At 41.9% G+C, this 24,070-nt stretch overlaps 1 protein-coding gene and 1 long non-coding RNA gene across 12 annotated transcripts in view; one reads left to right on the top strand and one right to left on the bottom strand.

Annotated features, from left to right (window-relative positions):
* CA5B (carbonic anhydrase 5B) overlaps nucleotides 1–24,070 on the top strand; it is a 32,097-nt gene that overhangs the window by 5,063 nt on the left and 2,964 nt on the right. For 7 of the 9 annotated variants that reach the window (XM_082375817.1, XM_082375815.1, XM_082375814.1 and 4 more), the window contains 5 exons: nucleotides 8,708–8,905; nucleotides 15,484–15,602; nucleotides 16,975–17,070; nucleotides 17,627–17,689; nucleotides 18,750–18,905. In XM_082375817.1, coding sequence (XP_082231943.1) covers nucleotides 8,708–8,905; nucleotides 15,484–15,602; nucleotides 16,975–17,070; nucleotides 17,627–17,689; nucleotides 18,750–18,905 — 632 coding nt within the window. The remainder of the gene's footprint in view (nucleotides 1–8,707; nucleotides 8,906–15,483; nucleotides 15,603–16,974; nucleotides 17,071–17,626; nucleotides 17,690–18,749; nucleotides 18,906–24,070) is intronic. The other 2 variants (XM_082375811.1, XM_082375813.1) reach the window with 2 other exon arrangements.
* Nucleotides 2,952–24,070, bottom strand: part of LOC309619991 — a 28,675-nt gene continuing 7,556 nt past the window's right edge. For all 3 annotated transcript variants that reach the window (XR_014239346.1, XR_014239347.1, XR_014239348.1), the window contains exon 3: nucleotides 2,952–4,011. This is a non-coding gene — a long non-coding RNA (uncharacterized lncRNA). The remainder of the gene's footprint in view (nucleotides 4,012–24,070) is intronic.

A 24,070-nucleotide genomic window follows, 5' to 3' on the forward strand; every position in this document is an offset into this window, starting at 1 on the left:
CGGGGTGGACTGTGCACTGCAGGTGCCACATGGCATCCCTAAGTGTCCCCCGGGGGCCAGATAACCCTGGTGCAGAACCCCTGCGACGATCGGAGAGGATAATGTGTGTGTTGGTGGAGACATGAGTTTAATGAAATGGTTAAGCATATCTGCTAAATGGTTATATATTTCCACCATTCACAGTGAATTCACACAGAGTTTTCCAGTGTTGGTTTGCTTCCAGATTCTAGCTTTCTCAACTTTTCCTCCTTGGGTTTACTCTCTTTGACCCTATTTTGCACATTAAAAAAGGAGTTTATTAGTAATGCTAATCTAGCTAAATCTATTGCCTTGAAAGTGCTTCATAAATATATTTTTACTGTAAGTTTATTTTGTTTCCTCCGATATTGACTGTGTTCTCATTAAACTGAACTGGTCTGAGTCATAATAAATTTCTGGTTGCTGGGTGCGGCTTCCTACCATCAGGCCCACATCCTACCCGGACTGGCTTATTCTCAACACTGGCACTTTGTGGTCTAAGGCTTAACATGGAAAAAAGTAGTCATATTTATCTAGTTACTAATAAAAAGTTTTTTTTTTTAACAGAAAGTTGAAAGTTAAGGGTCTAAAATCCAATATGCTCATGTCTTTAGAATAGTTTGCTCCTAGGAAATTCCCTGGAGGTTCAGTGGTTAGGACTCCACGCTTTCACTGCTGAGGGCCGGGGTTCCATCCCTGGCTGGGGAACTAAAATCTTATAAGCCGCGTGGTGCAGCCAAAAAAAAAAAAAAAAAAGATAGATTAGTTTGCTCCTTTCGGTGCTGACAAAAACAAAAAGTGGTAGTGACTTAGGGATGAGGGGCTTCCCTTGATTAATTTCCCACATCAGATGTTCTTGTTTGTAGGTTACTAAGACATACAGATGACAGACATGATTTGGTTTTGCTTTTGGTGTTTATACTGTCCCTCCTTGTTTCACCCAGGATAATATTTGGTCTTTGCTGTCCTGGGCCACTGAGCACGTCCTGTTTGGATATCCTGGTTCCTCATCTGTTTAGCTGTAAGGACAGTACTCATTGTTTCTGGAAGCTCAGTACCCCAGTATACACTCGTGAGCAAGGATGACCCAAAATTGCTGAGGGTTAGAAAAGACAATGTTCAAAGTCCTTAGCTAGCGCCTGCCACACAGTGAGAACCTGGTGTTGGCAGCTCCCTCTAGAACCACAGTCGTTATCATCATCACTGTCATATGCTCAGCACCTCCCTCAGATGTCTGACCATTGTTAGGATCCGGGAGCAGAGTAGGGAGTGACTGAAGAAGGAGGCTGTGGCGAATTTAGAAGCAGCATTTCACTGGGGCCTGTGCCCTGTGCTCTACCTTCACTGTCCCCCTCCCCAGGTAATCACTGGTGTCAACTTAAACTGCTGTTTGCTGTGATCTCAAGTTGCACACAGTAAATGTTGACAGTCCTAACCCTGCGGACTGATAATATGATAAAATAAAGATAAAATCCTATACCCGTTACCCAAGATGAAAAAATTAATTTCACTTCATGTATCATCTACTGAAATTTAGCCTAATTGTCACATAAAAAAAATTTAGGGTCAGAGTAGATCGGAAAACAAAACTCAACAGCAAGAAAATCCAATGAAAAAATGGATCAAAGACCTTAACAGACACCTCATCAAAGAAGACATACAGATGGCAAATAAGCATATGAAAAGATGCTCCACATCATAGATCATCAGCAAAATCCAAGTTAAATAATCATGAGACATCAAAACACACCTATTAGAATGGCCAAAATCCAGAACCCTGACAACATCAAATGCTGACAAGGATATGGAGCAACAGGAACTCTCATTTACTGCTGGTGGCAATGTAAAATGGCACAGCCACTTTGGTAGTTTCTTTCAAAACTAAACATACTCTTACCATACAATCCATCAATCAATACTCCTTGGTATCTACCCAAAGTTGTTGAAAACACGTCCACGCAAAAACCTGCACACAGATGTTTATAGCAGCTTTATTCACAATTGCCAAAATTGGAAGCAGCCAAGATGTCCTTCAGTATGTGAATGGATAAATAAATAGTGGTACATCCAAACACTGGAATATTATTCAGCACTAATAAGAAAGCTATCAAAGCATGAAAAAACATGGAGACAACTTAAATGCATATACTAAGTGAGAGAAGCCAATCTGAGAAGGCTACATACTGTATAATCCCAACTATATGACATTCTGGAAAAGCAAAATTATGGAGACAGTATAAAGATCAGTGGTTGTTAAGGATTGGGAGGAGGGAGGGATGAACAGGCAGAGCACAGAGGATTTTTAGGGCAGGTTTGTCAATTGCAATAAAAGTAGCACTCTGACGGGGGATGCTGATAATGGGGGAGGCTATGCACGTGTGAGCATGGGCAGTATATAGGAAATCACTGTACCTTAAATAATAAAGTCTTTTAAAAATTAAGCATGAGACCTTAGACCATAAGAAAATAAATGTAATAATGTTAATTCTTAATTGAATGAAATATAAAGAATATCATCTAGAATGGAAATGGTACATATTTATTAATTGCTATTATTCCAATGATTCACGTTGTTCACGATCTCTGATTTTAGAAGGAAGAGAAATTTATTTTTAGGATAAATTGGAATAGAATGGTGCTGTATAAAAGGTAGGCACTAGACCCACATGGGTATTCACAAGTAAATTAAAATTCATTAAAATTTTAGAGCCACAAATGCCTAGCACTTACCATGCTGGCCATTTCCATCATCAGAGAAAGTTCTATTTTACAGCACTGATCTAATAATAACTGAACTGTGTTAGAAAGTTGTTCAGTTATTTCTTCAATTAATTTTGAAGGCTACAAAGCCTGGAGAATAAGAGTATTAAAAAGCTTGTTTTGGGCTTCCCTGGTGGCACAGTGGTTAAGAATCTGCCTGCCAATGCAGGGGACACAGGTTCGAGCCCTGGTCCGGGAAGATCCCACTTGCTGCAGAGCAACTAAGCCCGTGCGCCACAACTACTGAGCCTGCGCTCTAGAGACTGCGAGCCACAACTACTGAGCCCGCGTGCCACAACTACTGAAGCCTGTGCGCCTAGAGCCCGTGCTCCACAACAAGAGAAGCCACCGCCATGAGAAGCCCGTGCACCACAACGAAGAGTAGCCCCCACTCACCGCAACTAGAGAAAGCCTGCGCGCAGCAACGAAGACCCAATGCAGCCAAAAATAAAAATAAATAAATAGATTTTTTAAAAAATGAAAAAAAGCTTATTTTACAATGTCTTCACAAAGAAATCTGATAATCGCCAGATAATCCAGACTCAGGATGCCCCAGATTGAGTCTTTTCATTAACAGTTAGATAATCTTGAGAAACAATGGACCGATTAAGAGCCCTTTGGATTTATTTAACGACCTCAGGAGTATCTGCAGCTACAAGGAACTAACAAATAGCCCTGAACTGACCACCAGGAAACGTGGGCCTTAAGCCTCCTGCACTCGTAACTGCATGTGATGGTGTGGTTACCTGGGCTCAGCATGAAAGTGCCTTTTACAACCCTGATGCTCTAACAAGGCAATTTGTGATTCTGTGACCATCCCCAACAAAGTCACATGGAGGGTCCCTGTGTATCCCATCACTGCAATAAGCCCTAGGCCTGCTAGGATGGTGTTCAATTTCATGAGGAAATAGCACATCTCAAGAAAAAGGATAGTACAGGGTAAGGCATAGGAGAAAAGGCTAACGAGAGTATAGAGCAACAATGTCCAGTAGATAAATGATGTGAGCCACAAATACGAGCCATATTGGCAATTCTATATTTTCCGATAACCACATTTAAAAAACAACAAATAGTATGTCAATTACATCTCAATAAAACTGGGGGGAAACGGACTTTCCTGGTGGTCCAGCGGTTAAGACTCCACGCTCCCACTGCAGGGGGCGCGGGTTCGACCCCAAGTCGGGAACTAAGGTCCCACATGCCCTGCTGCGCGGCCAAAAACAAAACAAACAACTGGGGGAAAAAAAGAAGAAATAAATTTTATTCATTTGTGAAATTAATTCTACTAATATATCAAATATATAGGTGAAATACAGTATAGAGGGGAAATTAACTTTACTAATATATTTTATTTAACCCAGTATATCCAAAATATATCTTGTCACTTTAAAATGAAGTGAATATAAGAATTATAAATGAACTATTTTACATTCTTTGTTTTGTATTAAGTCTTCAAAGTCCCTAGGTGTTTTACAGCACATCTCAATTTAAACTAGCCACACAGGGCGAGTGGCTACCATATTAGACAGTGCAGGTTCAGAGAGTAACAGCAGATGAAGGGATGCTTAATATAGTGTGGGGTTGTTAGGGAAGGGGCTTGAACTGACCTTGAGAGCCTGGTAGGGTTTTAAGAAATGAGAGAGAAACAGGCAGAGGCGATCTCCTGAACACAGGTGTTCTGGGGTAAACCTGCTTGCCTGGTTGGAGAGACTGTGAGTGTGAGGGAAGGGTAGAGAGCCTTGGCATGGACTTGTTTGCAGTATTCAGTGCCTCTTTTGTACCTGGTACCAAATTTGGCCCTGGGCTGTAGAAGAAGTGTAGGACACAGGCCCTTTGAGCAGATAAAGCAAATACACGTTACATGAGGAATGGTTGGGTGCTAAATGGTGTGAGAGTGAATGCAGTGTGAGTTCTGAAGAAGGAAAGATCAGAGTGGTTGGAGAAGATGTCAAGACCAGTTTGGGAAGATGGAGTAGAGAGGAGTGAGAGAGGAGGAGAAACAACCAAGGGATGTGGTATGAAGTGCGGGGCGGAGAGGCCTAAACTAGGCTGGTGGTCACGGGCAAGGCAAGGAAGAGACAAATTTGAAGGATGATTAAAGGAAAAATAATGTGATGATGAGCAGGGTAATAGGAAATAAAGATAAAAGGGGAATGTACCCTTCCCAGCGATGCTCTTTATCTCATACACTCAATCCGCAAGTGACTGAAAGGCAGCTCAGTTCTGGACAGCAGAAGTGGGGGAGGCAGATAGTTAAGCGTATTTGTGCAGGGGAGGAGAACGAATTTTCCCTCTACCCTTCTAGATTCCTGGCTGAGACCTCTGGAATAAGGCAGATTAACAGGAGAAAAGCAAACAGGACTTTAATAACATGTATACCTCCTTGATGACACGGGAGAGACCCAGGAAAACAGTAACTGCTCCAGGTGGCCCTAGATACCACCTTCAATACCCGCTCCAGCTAAAAAGAAAAGAAGATGCTGGGGGAGGGGCATTATTGGAGGTGACCAGGAAAAGCACATTGAACAAGGGTAAGGCTGTTATGCAGATCTAAGTCCTGCATTCTCCACTGATGAGTTTCTGGTGATTTAGTCATCCTCCTCTTCCTGGTACAGAAAGGCAGACACCCTTACAAATGGAAATTTCCGCTGTAAACGTAAATTTCCCTTACAAACAGGTAACTTCCACTCTGTTACCACAGTTTCTCCTGTGTCTGCTGTTTCTCAAAACAATCAGCTCAAAATAATCCTTATGCCGAAGAGATGTATTTGGGGGTGGCATATTCGGCTCCCTTTCACCACCCCAAAATATGCCTCTTTGACATATGGATTATTTTGAGCCGATTATTTTGAGACACTGCAGACACAAGAGAAGCTCTGGAAACAGAGTATAAATTACCAGTTTTTTTGCAAGGTACATTTACATTAGAAAGGGGGTCTGCAGCAGGAAGAGAGCTATTACCAGAGATCACTTTTTCACCTGAGAGAACTTTCTTTAAACTTCGTTTAGGATATATTTCCTTTTCTCACCTTCCTGTGAAATTCCTTCCTCCCCTCGGAAGGCCCAGACCCGTCCCAGTCCTTAGCTCAGGATAGTATTTAAGCCACAACCGCCCACCTGACTTTTGAGTCTCATATCTTTGTGGGGGCTCCAATCAGTAAGTAGGTAATTAATTTTTTTTTCTCCTGTTAATCTGTCTTTTGATTACGGGGAGGTCTCAGGTAAGGGCCTAGAAGGTTGAGGGAAAATTACTTTTACTCTCCTACAGCGGCATATTGTGCTACCCTTCATATGCATATCATTATGACTACACCTGCGTAATAAATGTTGTGAGGGGAAAGATCAGAGTGCTATGATTAAAAAACAAGAAGAGAGGATCATATTATAAGAGGGTAGTCAGAGAAAATTTCACTGAGGAAGTGACAAGCCCAATATCTAAATACAATAGGAGCCAGCCCGAAACTCAATGAGGGGAAACTGACTTCTGAAGAGGAGAAGGAGCAGGAACTGAGGGGCTAAGGCAGGAATGAGCTTTGCACATTTCAAAGGCTAAAAGAGACCCCTTCCCTGTACCCACTGCCCCAGGCTGGAGCCATAGGTGGTGCAAGCGCGAAGTAAATCAAAGCCAGGACCAGTCATGTAAACAAGAACTAAAGCCAAGCCGACCACATGGAATCTAAAGGGCTTTTGTTAATGACACCTTCCTAACGACAGTGTGACGTCGTGCCCTTAAACCATGGTTGACAGAATCACTCTCTCTGTTTATTTCATTCTCCCCACAGGAGAAGAAGCTGGAAACGCAGGCTCCGTTAGTCAGAACACGTAGTCACCTTCGGACTTTGAGGGGAAGTCTGAGTAACCACCAAGAAATCATTTTAATCTGTATTTTGTTAAAACGGAGGAAGAGGAAGGGAGGAGACAACAAAAATGTGAATTTATCTTTAGCAAAACGAGCCCTGGGCAAAAGCGGGCTTCACGAAGGGGACAGTGACCAAGGGCTCCCTGGCGGGGGGATGGTCTGGGTTCCTAAAGGGGGAGGTGGGTGGGGGAAAGAAAACCTGGAAGCTGGACTTGTGAACCGAGGCGCATAAAAATTGATAGGAGCGTTATGACCATAAAAGAGCAGCTGAAGGAACGGGCCCAGTTTCCTCGGGCTGGTGTTTGTGTGGGTGAGAGCAGACTCTAGGCCATTTCCTGAATGAAGTGGGGGACGATTTGGGTGAAAGAGGGCATCGTCTTAGGGATCTGCTCCTTATTCCCTTCTCCCCGAGTCTCCCTGTGAGACCCTCACGAGCTGGTTTTGAAGGGTGTGAATGCTCAAACCCTCAGCCTCAGTCTGAGCATCTCAGAGCGGACAAGGTTGTCAGGTTTCTTTGTGCCGGCGGGCAGCTTTAAGACTGAATCATGGCTGTTCTTGGGGTTTCTGGAAGTTTTAAAATACCAAATTAAAAATTAATCAGTATGGCTGATTGATTTTGTTGTGCAGTGGAGGCTAACACTACATTGTAAAGCAACCATACGCCAATAAAACTTAATAAAAAACAATGTAAAAAAATTAATCAAATAACAGCTTTTTATCCCAACAATAGCATTTGGATAATCAATCCTCAAAGGGCATATATCCAGTAGGGCGCTACAGGGCACAAAAAAAAGGGAGGGAGGTATGGCTCCTCCCTGCAAGGAATTTGCATTCTAATCTGATAACGATATGACTATTGTACCAATTCATATGCATTTTTCATTTTAGATTTCTGAAACAGAAAGTCCTCCTTCTCTAAAGTAAGTTCTTGTTGTTCAGAAGTTATTTTACACTAATGGAGAAAACCCAAAACGTTGGGTTCAGACCTCTCTAGAGATGAGATTACTGCATTATATGAAAAAATTGAGCGGGGAGTGGGGGGGAAAAAGGGAATGCCCTGAGTTTGCCTATTGCTTTTTGCTCTAGACCAAGATTTCTCAGCTTTGGCATTAATGATATTTGGGGCCACGTAATTCTTTCCTGTGCAAGCCCAGCCTATATACGTAGGATGTCTAGCTGCATCCCCGGCCTCTACCCACTAGATGTCAGTAGCACCCTCCTCCAGTTTTGACCACCGAGAGTGTCCCCAGACATTGCCAAATGTCCCCCGGGGTCAGAATCGCTCCCTCCTTTGAGAACCACTGGTCCAGAGACTGCCTTGGAGCGCTCTGTGTCTATGCTGCTGGGGCACTTGTACCCAAAAATCCAAGGTTAAGATCCTGCTTTGGGCAGCTATCTCAGGAAGAGAACCGTCTCCTCTGTAAGAGGCAACCAGAGGCAAGCTTGTTTTTATGACAAGTGGAGCGCCAGTGACCCTGCCATGCACAGGGGGGTTTGACTGGGCAGCAGCTGCCTTGTCACTTTCTCAAATCCTCAGACTCATTCTCAGTGGTGAGGTGAGGTGCAGAGGGTCGTTGGTAATGATGTATCTTGATTCATATTTTGTCCAGCTTTCCTGTTGGTCTTGGTTCTGCCCATCCGTGCTGATTCTAAAGGGCAGAGAGCTGGACCACCCGAATTATACATGTGGGTTCTATCCATCATGTGTGGATAGCTCTTTCTTTGTTATAAGAAGTTTCCTGAGATTTATCAGGGACTTGCCACAAAGACCCGGCGCTTGACTCTTTGGTAGAAAAGTCACCGTCAGCGATGTCATCAGCACCCGTGTGGGACAGAGTGTGCGTGTACACCTTAATACACAGTGTCATAGCTATTCATGTGACAGGACTCCAGGGACCTTAGCAATGCTAACATTCTACCCAGGCTTTGCAGGATGGCTGCCTAATCCTCACAGCTGGCTCACATAAGAGGTGAACTCAGCATACACCCTTACATGGGACCATATCATCCCCCCAGTGGGATTCCAGCTAGTGTCATCTCGAGGACAGCCTCCGATGTGCTTTCTCCTAGTGCAACCTCTCTGGGAGAGCGTGGACCTGGTCCCGGGGAGTGACCGCCAGTCGCCCATCAACATCCGGTGGAGGGACAGTGTCTACGATCCTGGCTTAAAACCGCTCACCATCTCTTACGACCCGACCACCTGCCTCCACGTCTGGAATAATGGGTACTCTTTCCTCGTGGAATTTGAAGACTCTGCAGATAAGTCAGGTGAGAGCCAGACCTGTCTGTGGTCTCATCTGGAGTTAAAGGGACAGTTTCATGTCAGCACAGGCCACATCGCAAGGCCTCCGTGGGAGCGGGGACCTCTTTTGTTAGCAGTGGCATGGGACTCACTGGACTGACTTTTATAATGTATGGAAAAAGTCCCTTCTGGTTCTTTTTGAACGTTTTCTTCCAGTATAGGTAGTATTTTTTATTAGTGAACATATATATCTCTCTATATAGAGTCTATAAGTGATATAAAGATAGGCTATGAAATTAAAGCTCTGCTAGCAGTTTCTTTTGCATATGTGTATCGCATATGTACTAATTTTCTCTGCTTGCTGACTTTACAAGACACTTTTATTTAGATAGTAATATTATTTAATCAGATTTAACTGATGAGATTACAATACCTTTGAAATGGGGCAAAAAGCATACTGATGTGTGCATGAGGTTATAGACTTAACTAGTTAAGACCAGTGGTATGTAAGAAAAATGGAAACTCGTGTTCTGTTAATTTTGTTAAACAATGTTACCTAGTTTAAAAGAAATACAATTTAAAAGAGATTTTTAAATTCAAATATTATATTGCTTTTGTATCTTTGTTTTAGCCTACCCAGATATAAACTAATCTAATGATTTCAAAATTTACCTGAAACTTTTAGTGTCTATTGAAAACAGAATGTGATTAATTCTTTGCAGGTTTCTTTTTTTTTTTTCAAACCGAATTTGATAGTATCAAATTGTCCTAATTTGTCTGAAGTAATTGTTATTTGAAATAATGTATCTTAAGGAATGGTTCTCAATCAGTGGCAATTTTGCTACCCCTCTCTCCCCAGGGAGTGGGGAAACTTGGCAGCATCTATAGGCCTTTTTGGTTGTCACACTGGGGGGTGGTGGTGCTACTGGCATCTCGTTGGTGGAGACCAGGAACTCTGCTAAAGATCCTACAATACAATGCACAGCATTCACGTAGAGTTATCCAGCTTCAAATATCAATAGAGATGAGATTGAGAAACTTGAATTCCTCTCATGAAGTTGAAGAAATGCATCCATGAAAGTGTTAATGAATGAAGTTAAAAGTGTATCTTAAAGTATAAATGGAAGTGTTCACTCCTGTATTTATCCTGGGCCTAGGATTCTCAACTGTATCTTGGTTTTCTTTGCATTCTTCTAGTGATGCTCTGATACTTAGGTATGGCCCTCTGGCCCAACTGCAAACAGACTGCTCCTCCAATGGGATTCCTCTCTCTCTGGTTCTCTGCCCTCTGACACACCTCTCTGCTGTGATTCAGGAAGTGTTCAAGTCTGTCCTTAAGGGCTTAGGTTTCTCTATATCCTCCAACTTCCTCTTTCTCCTCCATGGTATGACATGCCCCCCAAACCCCGAACATCTTAATTTCATTTCTCAAACTAAAAAGAAATGACTTTTTCCTCCCAGATTCATCAGTATCTATTTACATTGTGTATAAGGATTGCAGAAATCTTCCAAACAGCAAGCTAAATTCCTGTTTTCCAGATGGCCATCTTGCACTGTGGTGAGCTCTACTCGGCTCCCTTTTGAGCTCTACCATCACTCCTGCCAGAACTAGAAGAACGGGCAGACCCAGTCTATTAGAACACCAGCTCTCGTTCGTTTACTCTGCATGCGCAGCAGTCCTCCTGATTAATGAGTCTCCGTCCCATCTAGGTCCCTGGCAACATTTTTTCCTTTCTTCTGAGGATCCTAAATAATGGTCAGACTTCTAATTTCTTTGACAGACTAGGGACTATCTGTTGCCAATATTTTAATCGAGTTGCAAATCTTGGCAAGTTATTTAATGGGTTTCTTAACCAAGTGAGTTAATCCCCAAGATCATTCAAGGCAAATAGCTTTTTGTTTTATTTTTTAGTCATTTTTTTTTCTTTTGAATAATAGATTCAAGAATTCTTATCCACCCATTTGCCTGGGCAATCTTACTTGGAAAATGAGTGACCAACATTTTCCTCATAATTGTTCTTTAGCTACCTCCAAACACAGCTAACTAAATCATTCCTTGATCTTACCTTCCCTAGATGAGTCGGTCACACTATTTTTACAAAATATGCAAGAAAAATTGTACAGATGTTGCTAATTCTCCACTTATTTTGTCAGGAAGGACCAAATGAACAGCCCTTTTTCATTATGCTTTAATAATTATTCTAGGATACCATTAATCTTTAATAAGTACCTAACTTTCTCTCTCTCTTCTTCCACGTTTCAGTGACTGCCTCCTATTTCCTGCTTATTCTTCACTGCTATTTCTCCATGCTGTTGCAAAATAATCAATAGCATTCAAAGAGGAAGAAAGAGTAAATGAACATAAAAAAATAAAGAAAAAGGAAAAGAAGTACATCCTAGTAATGAAGAAAGGCAAGAAACAATTCTAATTCTAGAAAAGAAAGGGTCTAATAAATATCAATGTCTCTAAATTTCAAAAAAAGTAGGAAATGATGCTATACTGTGCTTTACAAAGACCTGGGGATAAAGCATACAAGGAAAGGGGCTGGGGAAAGTATGTGACAAAAACAAAACATACCAAACCTTATGGGATGCAGTTAAAGCAGTGTCTAGAGGGAAATTTATAGATGAAAATGCCTATGTTGGATTACAGAGCAGAAATCAATGAAATCAAAAGTTGGTTCTTGGGAAGGATCAATAAAATGGACAAACCTTTAGCTAGGTGGACCAACAGAAAAAAAAGAGAGAGAAGATGCAAATTACTAAAATCAGGAATGAAAGAGGGGCCATCACAACCCACTTTACAGAAAAGGAGAGGATAATAAGAGAAGGGGTGTGAGCGTCTCATACCACTGCCCTCTGCTGGGTACTATTTTGTCATTAGGCTCCCTGAATAGGACACAGTTATTGATTTTAATGAGTGCATGTGAGGGATACAAAATATTGTGAGGAAGGGCACTAAATTATGCTTGGGCTGAGTCCTGTGGATGATCCCTGTAAATTATCACCTCCTCTGAAATCAATCTCATCGACAATGTCACTAGGCATTAAAGAGAAGAGTCCCGCTGTTCTCCTAAGGGTGCGTCCTGCCCCCCCACCTTGTTCCACTTACTTTACACTTTTAAAGGGCATCACCTCTGACCCTAGTAAGAATGCCCTCATAAATATTTTAAGTTCTGCTTCCCTATTTTTGGTCCTACATTTACTTGTTTTGAAAAAGAACAATGTAATGATTTTCAGTAAATTTACAGTGTGGTGCAACTATCGCTACAATCCAATTTTAGAACTTTTCCATCACCCCAAGTTTCCCACCCATTTCCTGCATTTGCTTTTATTTGCATGGGTCCTGAGCACTACCTTTCCCTTCATCAGCCCTTTCTCTGCTAGCTCCTTCGCCTCCACATTCAAGGCAACAGAAGAGAGTGAACATTACATAGATCGCTTACTAGAAGCCTGACTCTATGCTAGGTGTTTTATATTTGTTATCTAATTTTTTCCAAGCTTTTCTCATCCTAAAGCACAGAAAGAACAAAATATCAGTGACCTCAAATAAATAAGCATATATTTATTTGATATAGCTTATGACTGATCTGCTTTCTAATTCACTGTCTCCCTTCTATGCCCTGTTTCTTGCCAACTGTACTTCCGCCCCTCATCCATGCACCTGCCCTGCCTGATCCCACCCTCTTCCTCGCTTTTGCTGAATTTACCATTATGTTTCAATTAACAAACCCAACAGACAGTTTACAGTGCATTTCTTTAGTTCCTGGTTTCAAGGAGGATCCACTAAATGCCAGGCACTATGCCCGGTGTTCAGAATAGAAAGAGGAAGAAGGGTCTACGGCCATACCACCCTGAACATGCCCGATCTCGTCTGATCTCAGAAGCTAAGTAGGGTCGGGTCTGGTTAGTATCTGGATGGGAAAGAGGAGGAAGGGATGGTCCCTGCCTTTAAGGAGCTTATAGTGTGGTGGGGAGGCAGACCCTGGAAAAGATGATGCTAATGAAGAGGGCTAAGTGCTGTGAGAGAAGTGGGATCTGGTGGGAGAAGGCTTCCTGATGGAGGTGACACCTGGGTGCTCCGTGTGGAGGTGAAGGTGTGAGGCAGTGTGATGCTCGTATTAGGTGTTACTCTGTGTAAAGTGCATGAAGGAAGTGGCAGACAAGGAAGTCCTGAGACAGGCAAGAGCCGATTCACAGAGTTCTGCAGACCACCCTCAGAGACTCGGAATCTGGGCACAGCTTAGCTGGGTCCTCTTGCTCTGGGTCTCTCATTGGGCTGTGATCAAGGTGTCAGCTGTGGTTGGGGTCTTATCTCAAGGCTCCTCTGGCAAAGGATCCTCTTCTAAACTCACTCAAGTGGCTGTTGGCAGGTTCAGTTTCTCCCAGGGCCTCAGTTCCTTGCTCGCTGTTGACCAGGGGCCACCCTCATTTCCTTGCCAAGTGGGCCTCTCCAGAGGGCAGCTCACAACATGGCCACTGGCTTCATGAGAGCAAGTAAGCATGAAGATTCAGAGAGGGCAAGCAAGATGGAAAGCGGTGTGTTCTTGTAAACTAATCTTAAAGGTGACATCCCATCACTTTTGCCCTTAGATGCAAGTCACAAGGTCCAGTTCACACTCAGGGCAGGGGATTACACAAGGGTGTGAATACCAGGAGACTGGGGATCACTGGGAGTCATCTTAGAAGAAACTGCCAACACTCCTGACTAACGACACAAAGCCAGTTAATTCAAACTGAAGTCCTTTTCCTGCAAAATGCATGCTCTTAACCACATCATACAGGAGACTACCTCCCTGTCTCCCCTCTCCCCCATACAATTCATACAGGTATAGTGCCCAGCACATATAGAGATGTGATGATTTTTCTAGCTAGCAAGAGCCCAAGTCAGATGCCTGGTATCTAACATCTCTCCCAGGGGTCACAGACGCAGATGTACCTACAGTGCTGCAGAAGTAATGAGAATAGGCCAGGCTGGGAGCGTCTAAGAGAAATGGCAGCGGTAGCCACTGTGAAGAACTGGCGGGACCATCTAAAGGGGCAGCCATTTCTCCCATCCAGCCTCTTATCACCTGGTGGAGGCCTGTGCTCAACATGGGCAAGGCGTCTCATTAAGTTGGAAATGTGGATTTTGATGTGAAATCAGCCAGCTTTAAATGTTGGCAATGAATTGAAAAATGTGTTTAGTATTGTGTGGGTGAATCAAAACACACCTGAAGACCAGTTCTGCCCCCCACCCTTGCAGCCACCCAGAGGTGACATCTCCTCTCGGCTTTGCTCATCATCTTTGGAGGAAACGCACAGTAAGTGTCCAGGAAATGTTGCCAGTGTTTTTCTGGGCATAGGAGGGAAATGCTGGCCCTCTCCTCTGCCCTGGTCACTTAACTTGGGACCAGAACTTCAATTTCATTCCAACAGATTATGCTGAACATTTGCCAAGGTCATGCTCACAATATGGAGCTGGCATAGAAAAACAAGAATTTTTTGGAAGATATTTTATGTTTATTTCACTACACTTTCGTACCATCCTCCTATTAATTTAGTGAATCATGTGGTATCATTCTCTGCACTTCCCTTGCCCCTCAAAGAAAAGTAGTCATTGGTATCTTTGCTCACCTCTTACAAAACTTCTTTTTTCAAAAAAGGAAATGATGTAAAATATTTATGAAAGCCGGTAAGATATACAGTAGACCACTGCATGACATATCCAGTGTATTTGGACCTCAGGATGACTGTACTCAATCATTTGCATACATAAAATTCAACTAATGAGGCAGTAATCTCTAAAATCATTAAGACAGATGAGATGGAAGGTTTTCGTGCTGTTGTATGGTTTAACCATGGACAGACATCGCCAGGGTCTGATCAGATGGCAGAAATGAGGAACCAACATGCTTTAACAAATTCAAGCCAAAAAAAAAAAAAATTAGCACAACCCAAAGCCTGAGGAAGGGTGACTTTCAAAACTCACACCTGAGTATTTCCCCTATCATGTACTGATTTCACTAGTTCCAGAAAACTCTAGTCTAAACAAAAGGTATTTATTATTCAGCACAGCAGAGACCAGTGGTAAAGTGTGTGGGTGACTCTCATTGTTCACTCTGTCTAAAGGGAGATGGGTGATAATTTTTGACTTGCAAATTTCCTTTTCCATTTCAATGTAAGGAAAAGAAACGCTAGTATCTTCAAAAATTGAAAAGCAAAGTATCGGTGCATAAAAAAGAGAGTATCTTTTGTACCCATATTTCAGTTTTATGAGATTGGGTTAGATAAATATGCTGAGAGAAATTTGCATTTTATTGTGCATAAAAAACACTGGGCACAGTAAATATAGAACATAAAACTAAGGCAAGAATTGGCCTTTAACAACTGTATGCAGCTTGGAGTGTAGTTAAATCTTGGTGCCATTCAGAGTGCAGGTCTCGACCTTACACATGTATTAACTGTGTGGAAATCAAGTTTATAAACACTGGTATATGATACAGTGTGCTCCATTTAAGACAGTTCATATAGAGGTCCACCCACAGATTCCACCTTTCCCCCACATTCCTCCACGACATGAAAAACTGTCCCCTGAATTGTTAGATGTGCCATTTCATTTCAGTGATCAAGGGAGGACCCCTGGAACACAACTACCGATTAAAGCAGTTCCATTTTCACTGGGGGGCCGTTGATGCCTGGGGCTCCGAGCATACTGTGGACAGCAAATGTTACCCAGCAGAGGTAAGTTGAGAAGTTTGGGAACAGTGACAACAGTGGAGAATAGGGGATAGTTCTGAGTTTCTAGTTCTAAGAAATCATCGGGAAGAATCAGGTAATTCCTATAAATGCTAAGTAGCTCTCTTGGGGGCATATTTGATTATTCCCAGTTTATACATGTAAAAATGATAACTGCCCTCATTTCAAATAATATAGCAGAAATCAACCTTAAGATCCTGAAACAGAATTCTTCCAGAATTCTAAGCTAGGCTCAAATGATAGCCTAAAGAAATAACCCAGGCAATAGTGCAGGGCCACCAGGCCAAATGAACCCAAGTGAGAAATGGTAGGAGCCTAAATGAAAGCGGTGGCAATAGAAATAGAGAAAAAGAGCGCGATTTAACAAGCATTTTTTTTTTAAATTAATTAACTTATTTTTTGCTGCGTTGGGTCTTCGTTGCTGCGCACGGGCTTCTCATTGCGGTGGCTTCTCTTGTTGCAGAGCACGGGCTCTAGGCAAGCGGGCTTCAGTAGTTGTGGCACACGGGCTCAGTAGTTGTGGCACACGGGCTTAGTTGCTCTACGGCATGTGGGATCTTCCCGGACCAGGGCTCGAACCCGTGTCCCCTGCGTTGGCAGGCGGATTCTTAACCACTGTGCCACCGGGGAAGTCCTAACCACTGTGCCACCAGGGAAGTCCCTAACAAGCAGTTTGGACAAGCATTTTGGAAATAAAAGCAACAGGACCTGGAGGCAGGGTCCTCTTCAGGAGAGGAGAGGCAGAAGTTAAACATGACCTTCAGGGTGTTACTCGGGAGGCTAGGTGAGGATTCGTGAATGATGGACAAGGAATGATTTGTAGGGAAATAAAAGGAGCCAAAGGAAATAGAATTTTTTCTTCACAACTTTCCCCCTAATTTAGTTTTAAATGTTAACTTAAAAAGAAACACATTTTAAGTGGTTATCCCTTGAACAAATTTGTCTTCAACTCCTAGTTCGCATAGGGAGAATCTATTTCTCTCAATATAAACACCTCTCCTTTAGATGCAAATGGATTTTGGATATGAGTGTTTCAGGCAAATCAGGATGGGAATGGACAAATGTTGCTCCCTCAATGAAATGTTATTCACTTGGAGATATACACATATATATGTATATAAAATTTTCTCCCCCAAATAAATCCCTCTATTCCAAAGTAGCATTAATTACTGCTCCTGCATATATTTCTTCCTGTTCTTTAATTCTATCTCATTTTGCACCAGACTGTCATGTGCTTTTCTCAGTGGCTTTATTTTTGGTGAGGAAGCACAGTAAAATATCATATGTGAATAAGGCTGTCTGTTTTGGAGCAATCCTACATGGTCATGTGTAAAACCATCTTTTAATGGTGTTTCAGCTGCACTTGGTGCATTGGAATGCAGTCAAATTTGAAAACTTTGAGGATGCAGCACTGGAAGAAAATGGTTTGGCTGTGATAGGAGTATTTTTAAAGGTAAAAAAAAAATCTTACTAGCTTGAAGTGATGTGTTGTATCCTAGGATGAAAAGATACAACACTGCAATTTTAAGTTCTAAGAATATTGAGACAATGTTTAAAATACAAGATTGTTATGAATATATTTCAAATGGTATAGAAATGCACAGTCCAACAGAGCAGTCACAAGCCACATGTGGCAACTGAGCACTTGAAATGTGGCTCCTAAAAAAAAAAGAAAAGAAAAGAAAAGAAAAGAAATGTCGCTACTTTGTGGAACAACTTTTAATTTTAATTAATTTAAATATTAATTGAAGAACTGATGCTTAAATGGAGCAGGACACCTTCACCTGCAGGCACGCTGACCCTGTCAGCAAACAGCCTGCTCATTTGTTGTGTGTCTAATTGAATTCAGTGATGCTTAAAACATTCTAAATTACCGGTTTAATTGTAGCTTAAGTAGTGTGGTTGGTTTGTTTTTATATAATCACCAGGTGGTTAATTTTAATTCATTCTGTTGCAGTTTCAAAAGTGAGATGTCAATTGTTGTTAATATTTTCTCATTGCTTCTTTAGCTAGGCAAGTATCATAAAGAGCTACAGAAATTGGTGGATATTTTGCCATCAGTTAAGCACAAGGTAATTTTTTTTCCTAAATCACTTGAAATATAGTTTATGTCTCAGTCTCAGAGCGGAGACACTAACAAGGCACTGTGAATTGGGAAAAGGTAATTCGCCTCAGTGTAATTAAGGTTCTCTTTGAAAGCTGCCCTTTAAGACAACTTGTCTTTTATGATGCTTGTGCTGAGAGAGCCCCTGGCCCTGGGATACCCTGCAGGGGACAGAAGTGATTCTGTTGTTGGGCACGGACTGCTCTGGTTTGGCTGCCATGCCACTGAGCACTCAGGGACTCAGGAACATAACGAGTCCCCTCCTCTGCTCCCGACCCCTGCTCCTTCTCAGTCCTTGTGCAAACACTCAGGGCAGCCTTCTGGGCTCTAGCTACCCTCCCATAGGCAGGGAGCACAGAAAAGTCTGAGAGAAACTTGGCTTGTCCAGCTTTACAGAACAATTACCCACATCCTTCAGGGTGGATACCTCTTTCCAGCTGTCAAGGTTAATTGTTCAATATTCAGAATCCCAGAGGGGCTGCTCTCTGAAAGTCTGTCTTCCCTCCCCTCCCTGCCTATGTCTCCACCCTGCCCTCCCTCTCCATCTCCCTCCTTTTCCTCCTCCCTCCCCTACCCCCACCCCACCCCCATCTCCTTTCCTCTCTCTCCCTCCCTGTTCCCCTCTGTCCCTCTCTCTGTCCAGGATCCTGTCTCCTCCTAATTTGCACTGCATTTTAGAAAGGTGAATTCTATTAGTCTCTCTTGAAAAGGAAAAGCCTCCTTGTTTATGCACCAGCTACCACCTAATGCCTCCCAAAGAGTTCAGAGGAGACCACCTGCTATAAGCTCACTAGAACGGAGGGAGAAAATGGTTTTTGCTGTGTTCCCACTGAGGACTATCAGAAATACATGGTTAATTGCAGGAACAAAGCATGGGTATGATTCTGTCCTAAGGTGCCCGGAGATACCTGGAGCTCATCTGGACCGCTGCTGGTCCTCAGACTCCCCTAGAATCGTCACCACATCATCTGATTCCTGAGTGGTTTTCACCATAAAATGATAACTCGATGACCCCTTCTCTTGGCCAGGACATGCTTGTGGAATTTGGGTCATTCGACCCTTCCTGTCTGATGCCTACCTGCCCAGATTACTGGACCTACTCAGGGTCCCTGACTACCCCGCCACTCTCTGAGTCTGTCACTTGGATCATTAAGAAGCAGCCCGTAGAGGTTGATCATGATCAGGTACGTTCTTTCCACATTTCTATGTAAGGAAATTCTAGTCTGCCCCTTTAAAACAAGGCTGGGCTCAAACTTTGGCATCAGTTTTTAACATCTTGTAATGCTCATACATTTTTATTAAAATGTGCTAACATCTTGTGTTAATTTGGATATGAATTAGGAAATGCTTCAAATTAACTAGAGAGAAGAGGTAAAACTTAGGAAACATAAGCTTTTTACTTCCATATTTGACAATGACATATGTTTTATGCATTGTATATTTTATATATAAATATGAATCTCTATATAAACAAGACCCTTTTAAAAGGAAGAATGAAGGCTGAAAATGGATGTGCTCAAACCCTTTAAAATCTTTAAGGGAATTTTGCTATGGAACCTCAGGATAAAAGCAGAACCCAACAATGTCTGTCCAGAAATTTTAAGTCAGTTGTTTTGACCCTGGAGTCTATTTTTTCCTTAGCAACTAAGTGGTGATTACTATGTTAATACACAAATTCTATTTAATTCATAACATAACTGAACTGCAATAATATTTGCTTATGCTTGCTTTATGGGATTTTAATTAATCACAAAGCATTTTCACAAGAACAAAAGGTTCCAGAACCTTTTTTATGAAGCCAGGATAACTGACACCAACACCCACCAAAGATCAGACCAAAAAAAAAAAAAATCTACAGACTGGTATGTCTGAAGGATATATTTTTTAAAAAGCTAAAATAGGGACTTCCCTGGCAGTCCAGTGGTTAAGACTCCACGCTCCCAATGCAGGGGGCACGGATTCGATCCCTGGTCGGGGAACTAAGATCCCGCAGGCTGCATGGCATGGCCAAAAAAAAAAGCTAAAATAATATTTTAGAAACAGAAGCCAGCAGTACGTTAAAAGAAATATATACTTTGTAAGAACCTATTGTATAGCATAGGGAACTCTACTTATTGCTCTGTGGTGACCTAAATGGGAAGGAAATCCAAAAAAGAGAGGATATATGTACACATATGGCTGATTCACGTTGCTGTATAGCAGAAACTGACACAGCAGTGTAAGGCAACTATACTCCAATTTAAAAAAAAAAAGGGGGGGGGGGCTTCCCTGGTGGCGCAGTGGTTGAGAATCTGCCTGCCAATGCAGGGGACACGGGTTCGAGCCCTGGTCTGGGAGGATCCCACATGCCGCGGAGCAACTAAGCCCGTGAGCCACAATTACTGAGCCTGCGCATCTGGAGCCTGTGCTCCGCAACAAGAGAGGCCGCGATAATGAGAGGCCCGAGCACCGCGATGAAGAGTGGCCCCCACTTGCCGCAACTGGAGAAAGCCCTCGCACAGAAACGAAGACCCAACACAGCCATAAACTAATTAATTAATTAATTAAAAAAAAAAAACAAAAAACTTGTCTCATTGTTCCTGTCTGGATTCCTGGTTCTCAAAAACTTCCCTCCCTTCCCTCTTTCAAAAAAAACAAAAAAAAAAACAAAAAACGGGACTTCCCTGGTGGTCCAGTGGTAAGACTCCGCACTCCCAATGCAGGGGGCCCGGGTTCAATCCCTGGTCAGGGAACTAGATCCTGCATGCAGGCCTCAACTAAGAGTCCGCATGCTGCAACTAAGAGTCCACATGCCGCAACTGAAAAAAAAAGATCCCGCATGCCACAACTAAGACCCAGCGCAGCCAAAAATAAATAATAAAATTTTAAAAAAAGAAATATATATTTTGTCCAAGTAGTAGTTATTCCAGTAATGCAAGGATGGTTCAATATCACGAATGATATTAATTCATCATATCAGTGAATCTAAATATATTTTAAAAATAATCATTTCCATAGATTCTTAAAAAGCACTAGCAAAATTCAACATTCAGTTTTTTAAAAAATTTTCAATAAAATAGGAATGTATGGAGACTTCCCTAACTTGATAAAAGAGATTGATCTCAGTTCTAAAGTATATAGTATGCTTAATACGGAAAAGAGTATTACTATGTTAAATTTTAACTGAAGTTATATTTTGGAAGTAGTCAATGTAATTAGACCAGAAAAGAAAAAATAAATGAGAGAAACAATAAAAAGAACTACTGCAAAGATAATTCAGTAATTAGTGGAGTACAATATTAATTTCTAGAAATCAGTACACTGGACATGTATAAATCACAATCAGTTAAAAGATATAATGGAGGGCTTCCCTGGTGGCGCAGTGGTTAAGAATCCGCCTGCCAATGCAGGGGACACGGGTTCGAGCCCTGGTCTGGGAAGATCCCACGTGCCACGGAGCAACTAAGCCCGAGCGCCACAACTACTGAGCCTGCGCTCTAGAGCCCGAAAGCCACAATTACTGAAGCCCACGAGCCACAACTACTGAAGCCCATGTGCCTAGAGCCCGTGCTCTGCAACAAGAGAAGCCACTGCAGTGAGAAGCCTGCACACTGCAACAAAGAATAGCCCCCGCTCACCGCAGCTAGAGAAAGCCTGCGCGCAGCAACAAAGACCCAACGCAGCCAAAAATAATAAATAAGTAAAATAAATAAATTTTTAAAAAAGATATAATGGAAGAAAGAATGCTGTTTATAATGGAAAAAAAAATACAAAATACCTTGGAATCAGCTTAACAAGAAAACTTAAAACATTTCTGAAGAACACAAAAGACTTGAGTTGATAAAATTCATTCCATGTTATTGAATAGGAAGACATCATAGACACCTGTGATGTCAATTCTCCTTAAGTTGTTATTGGCCATGAATTGTTTATTCTTCATAAATTTGATGTAATCCCAATAAATATACCAATAGGATTTTTTAAATATAAATTTATTTAAAAAAATTTTTTTTTTATTTTTGGCTGCGTTGGGTCTTCATTGCTGCATGCAGGCTTTCTCTAGTTGTGGCGAGCGGGGGCTACTCTTCGTTGTGGTGTGTGGGCTTCTCTTGTTGCAGAGCATGGGCTCTAGGCACGTGGGCTTCAGTGGTTGTGGCACGCGGGCTCAGTAGTTGTGGCTTGCGGGCTCTAGAGCACACGCTCAGTAGTTGTGGCGCACGGGCTTAGTTGCTCCGTGGCACGTGGGATCTTCCCAGACCAGGGCTTGAACCTGTGTCCCCTGCATTGGCAGGCAGATTCTTAACCACTGCACCACCAGGGAAGCCCATACCAATAGGATTTTAAAATAGATATGCTACTTCTAACCTCATGTGTTAAAAGAAAAGTATAAATAAAGAGCCAGGGAAAATTGTGAAAGAGAAGATGAAAGATGATTAAATCAACCAAGTTATAAAGCCTCAATAGTTAAATAGTGCTGTACTGGTACACAAATAAAGAGATCGATCATAGGATGAAAACTGTAGATTGAGAAATATGTCCAAGTACGTACGAGAATTTAGTTTATGATAAAGGTTGCATCTCAGCCCAGTGAGGGGGAAAGATGAGATTATTCAGTAAGAGCGATGGGGACAATCGAGCAGACATTTGGGGGTGAAAAGTTGGATTGACCATTCAAACCTTACACAAGAATATATTCCAGACATATTAAATATTAAAAATACTGCCATAAAAGTACTAGGATAAGCATAGGAAAATCTTTTCATACGTCCAAATGGAGGAAGCTTTTCTAACCATATATCAAAACCAGAAGTCACAGAGATAGCAACTGGTAAGGTAGACTAAATAATTTTAAAAAAATTCTGTGTCATGAAAACCACCATAAACAAATGACAGAATACAGAGTTTGCTCATAAGCCTGGGCTTGGTGGCTTACACATTTATTCCGCTACTATCCTTCATATTTAAAAATTGACATAACACTGAAAAATAAATAAATAAAATAAATAAATCAGAGGGTCAGTGGCCCATGTGAGGACTTTTCAAATGAAATTTCAACACAGAAAATTCAGTAAGAAAAAAATGTTAGCTGTCATCAATAATCCTAGTTACCTACAATCTTACCACTAAGTGTTAATCACTGTTTGGATAAATCCTTCTGGTCTTTTACTTATACAGATACACATAAATCCTTCTGTTCTTTCATCTATATAAATATATATAATTTTTTGAACAAAATGGAATCATTCTGTACATGCCATTTTGTTGCTCTTTTCACTCGGTGATGTGTGGAACATTTTATAGATAATAAACATTATCTTCAATGTCATTTTTAATGGCTATATACTAGCCCATTTTATAGCTCCAATGAAATGTATTATTGATACCTGGGCTATTTCTAATCTTTTGCAATTAGCCAAATAAGAATAAACTACTCAGACATGTTCCTAATTAATGAGGGTATATGTGTGATTTGCAAGTACGGTCACTGTGTTTGGTGCTTGTCCCTGGTCTACTTGGCCTGAAGTCTTTAATCCAAACAAATCTTCCCATGCTTGCCTGCTGTGCCCTGGGCTGTCCTCTCTGTAGCTACAGTGTGCCTGATTGAGTGAGGAAAAATGCTACGAAGAGCTTTTCCAGCTGGCTTGAAGTCAAGTGTTCTATAACATGGTTGCTCAGAAAGCCAAGGGGCTACTGATGGATGCTATTGCCACACTGGAAAACAAGCCCTTGATTTGGGATCACTCCTTTTATACTGAGCTGCACTGTTCAGTACCTTAGCCACAAGACACGTGTGGGCATTTAAGTTTAAGTATAAATATATTTAAATTGAAACTAAATTAAAAATTTAGTTCTTGGTCACAATGGCCACATTTCAAGCGCTCAGCAGCCAGCCATATGTGGCTTGTGGCTACTGTAATCAACACTGCATAGGACCTTTCCTTCACCGTGGAGAGTTCTATTGGACAGTGCTGGCAGGAGGCATCCCACTGCCTGTTAAGACCTCCACCTGCATTGCCTTGTCCGCAATGCCCAGGTGCGGTAAGCAATCAAGACTACGTTGTTTATGTTAAGGATTCAGTTAAATTTTGAAAAAACAAAACATTTTTGGCACTGTTACTATATGCATCAAGCCTTTTTTTTATTATCCTGTAGCCTGGCTATTTTGCCCATTTAAAGATGAGGTTTCTGAGAACCAAAGATGAAGTAACTTGGACTTGGCACATGGCTAATACGTGGGGGACAGGGCCTTTGACCGCCAGTCTTTGGATCCCAAGTGCCTCGCTGGCTTCACCACCTCCTGCTACTCTCCTCACACAACATTTTATTCCCCGCCCAGCAGTGAAGGGATTCCTGCCCAGAAGTAAATTCT

The sequence above is a fragment of the Balaenoptera borealis genome (assembly GCF_965194805.1).
Source record: "Balaenoptera borealis genome assembly, chromosome: X".
Lineage (NCBI taxonomy): Eukaryota > Metazoa > Chordata > Mammalia > Artiodactyla > Balaenopteridae > Balaenoptera > Balaenoptera borealis.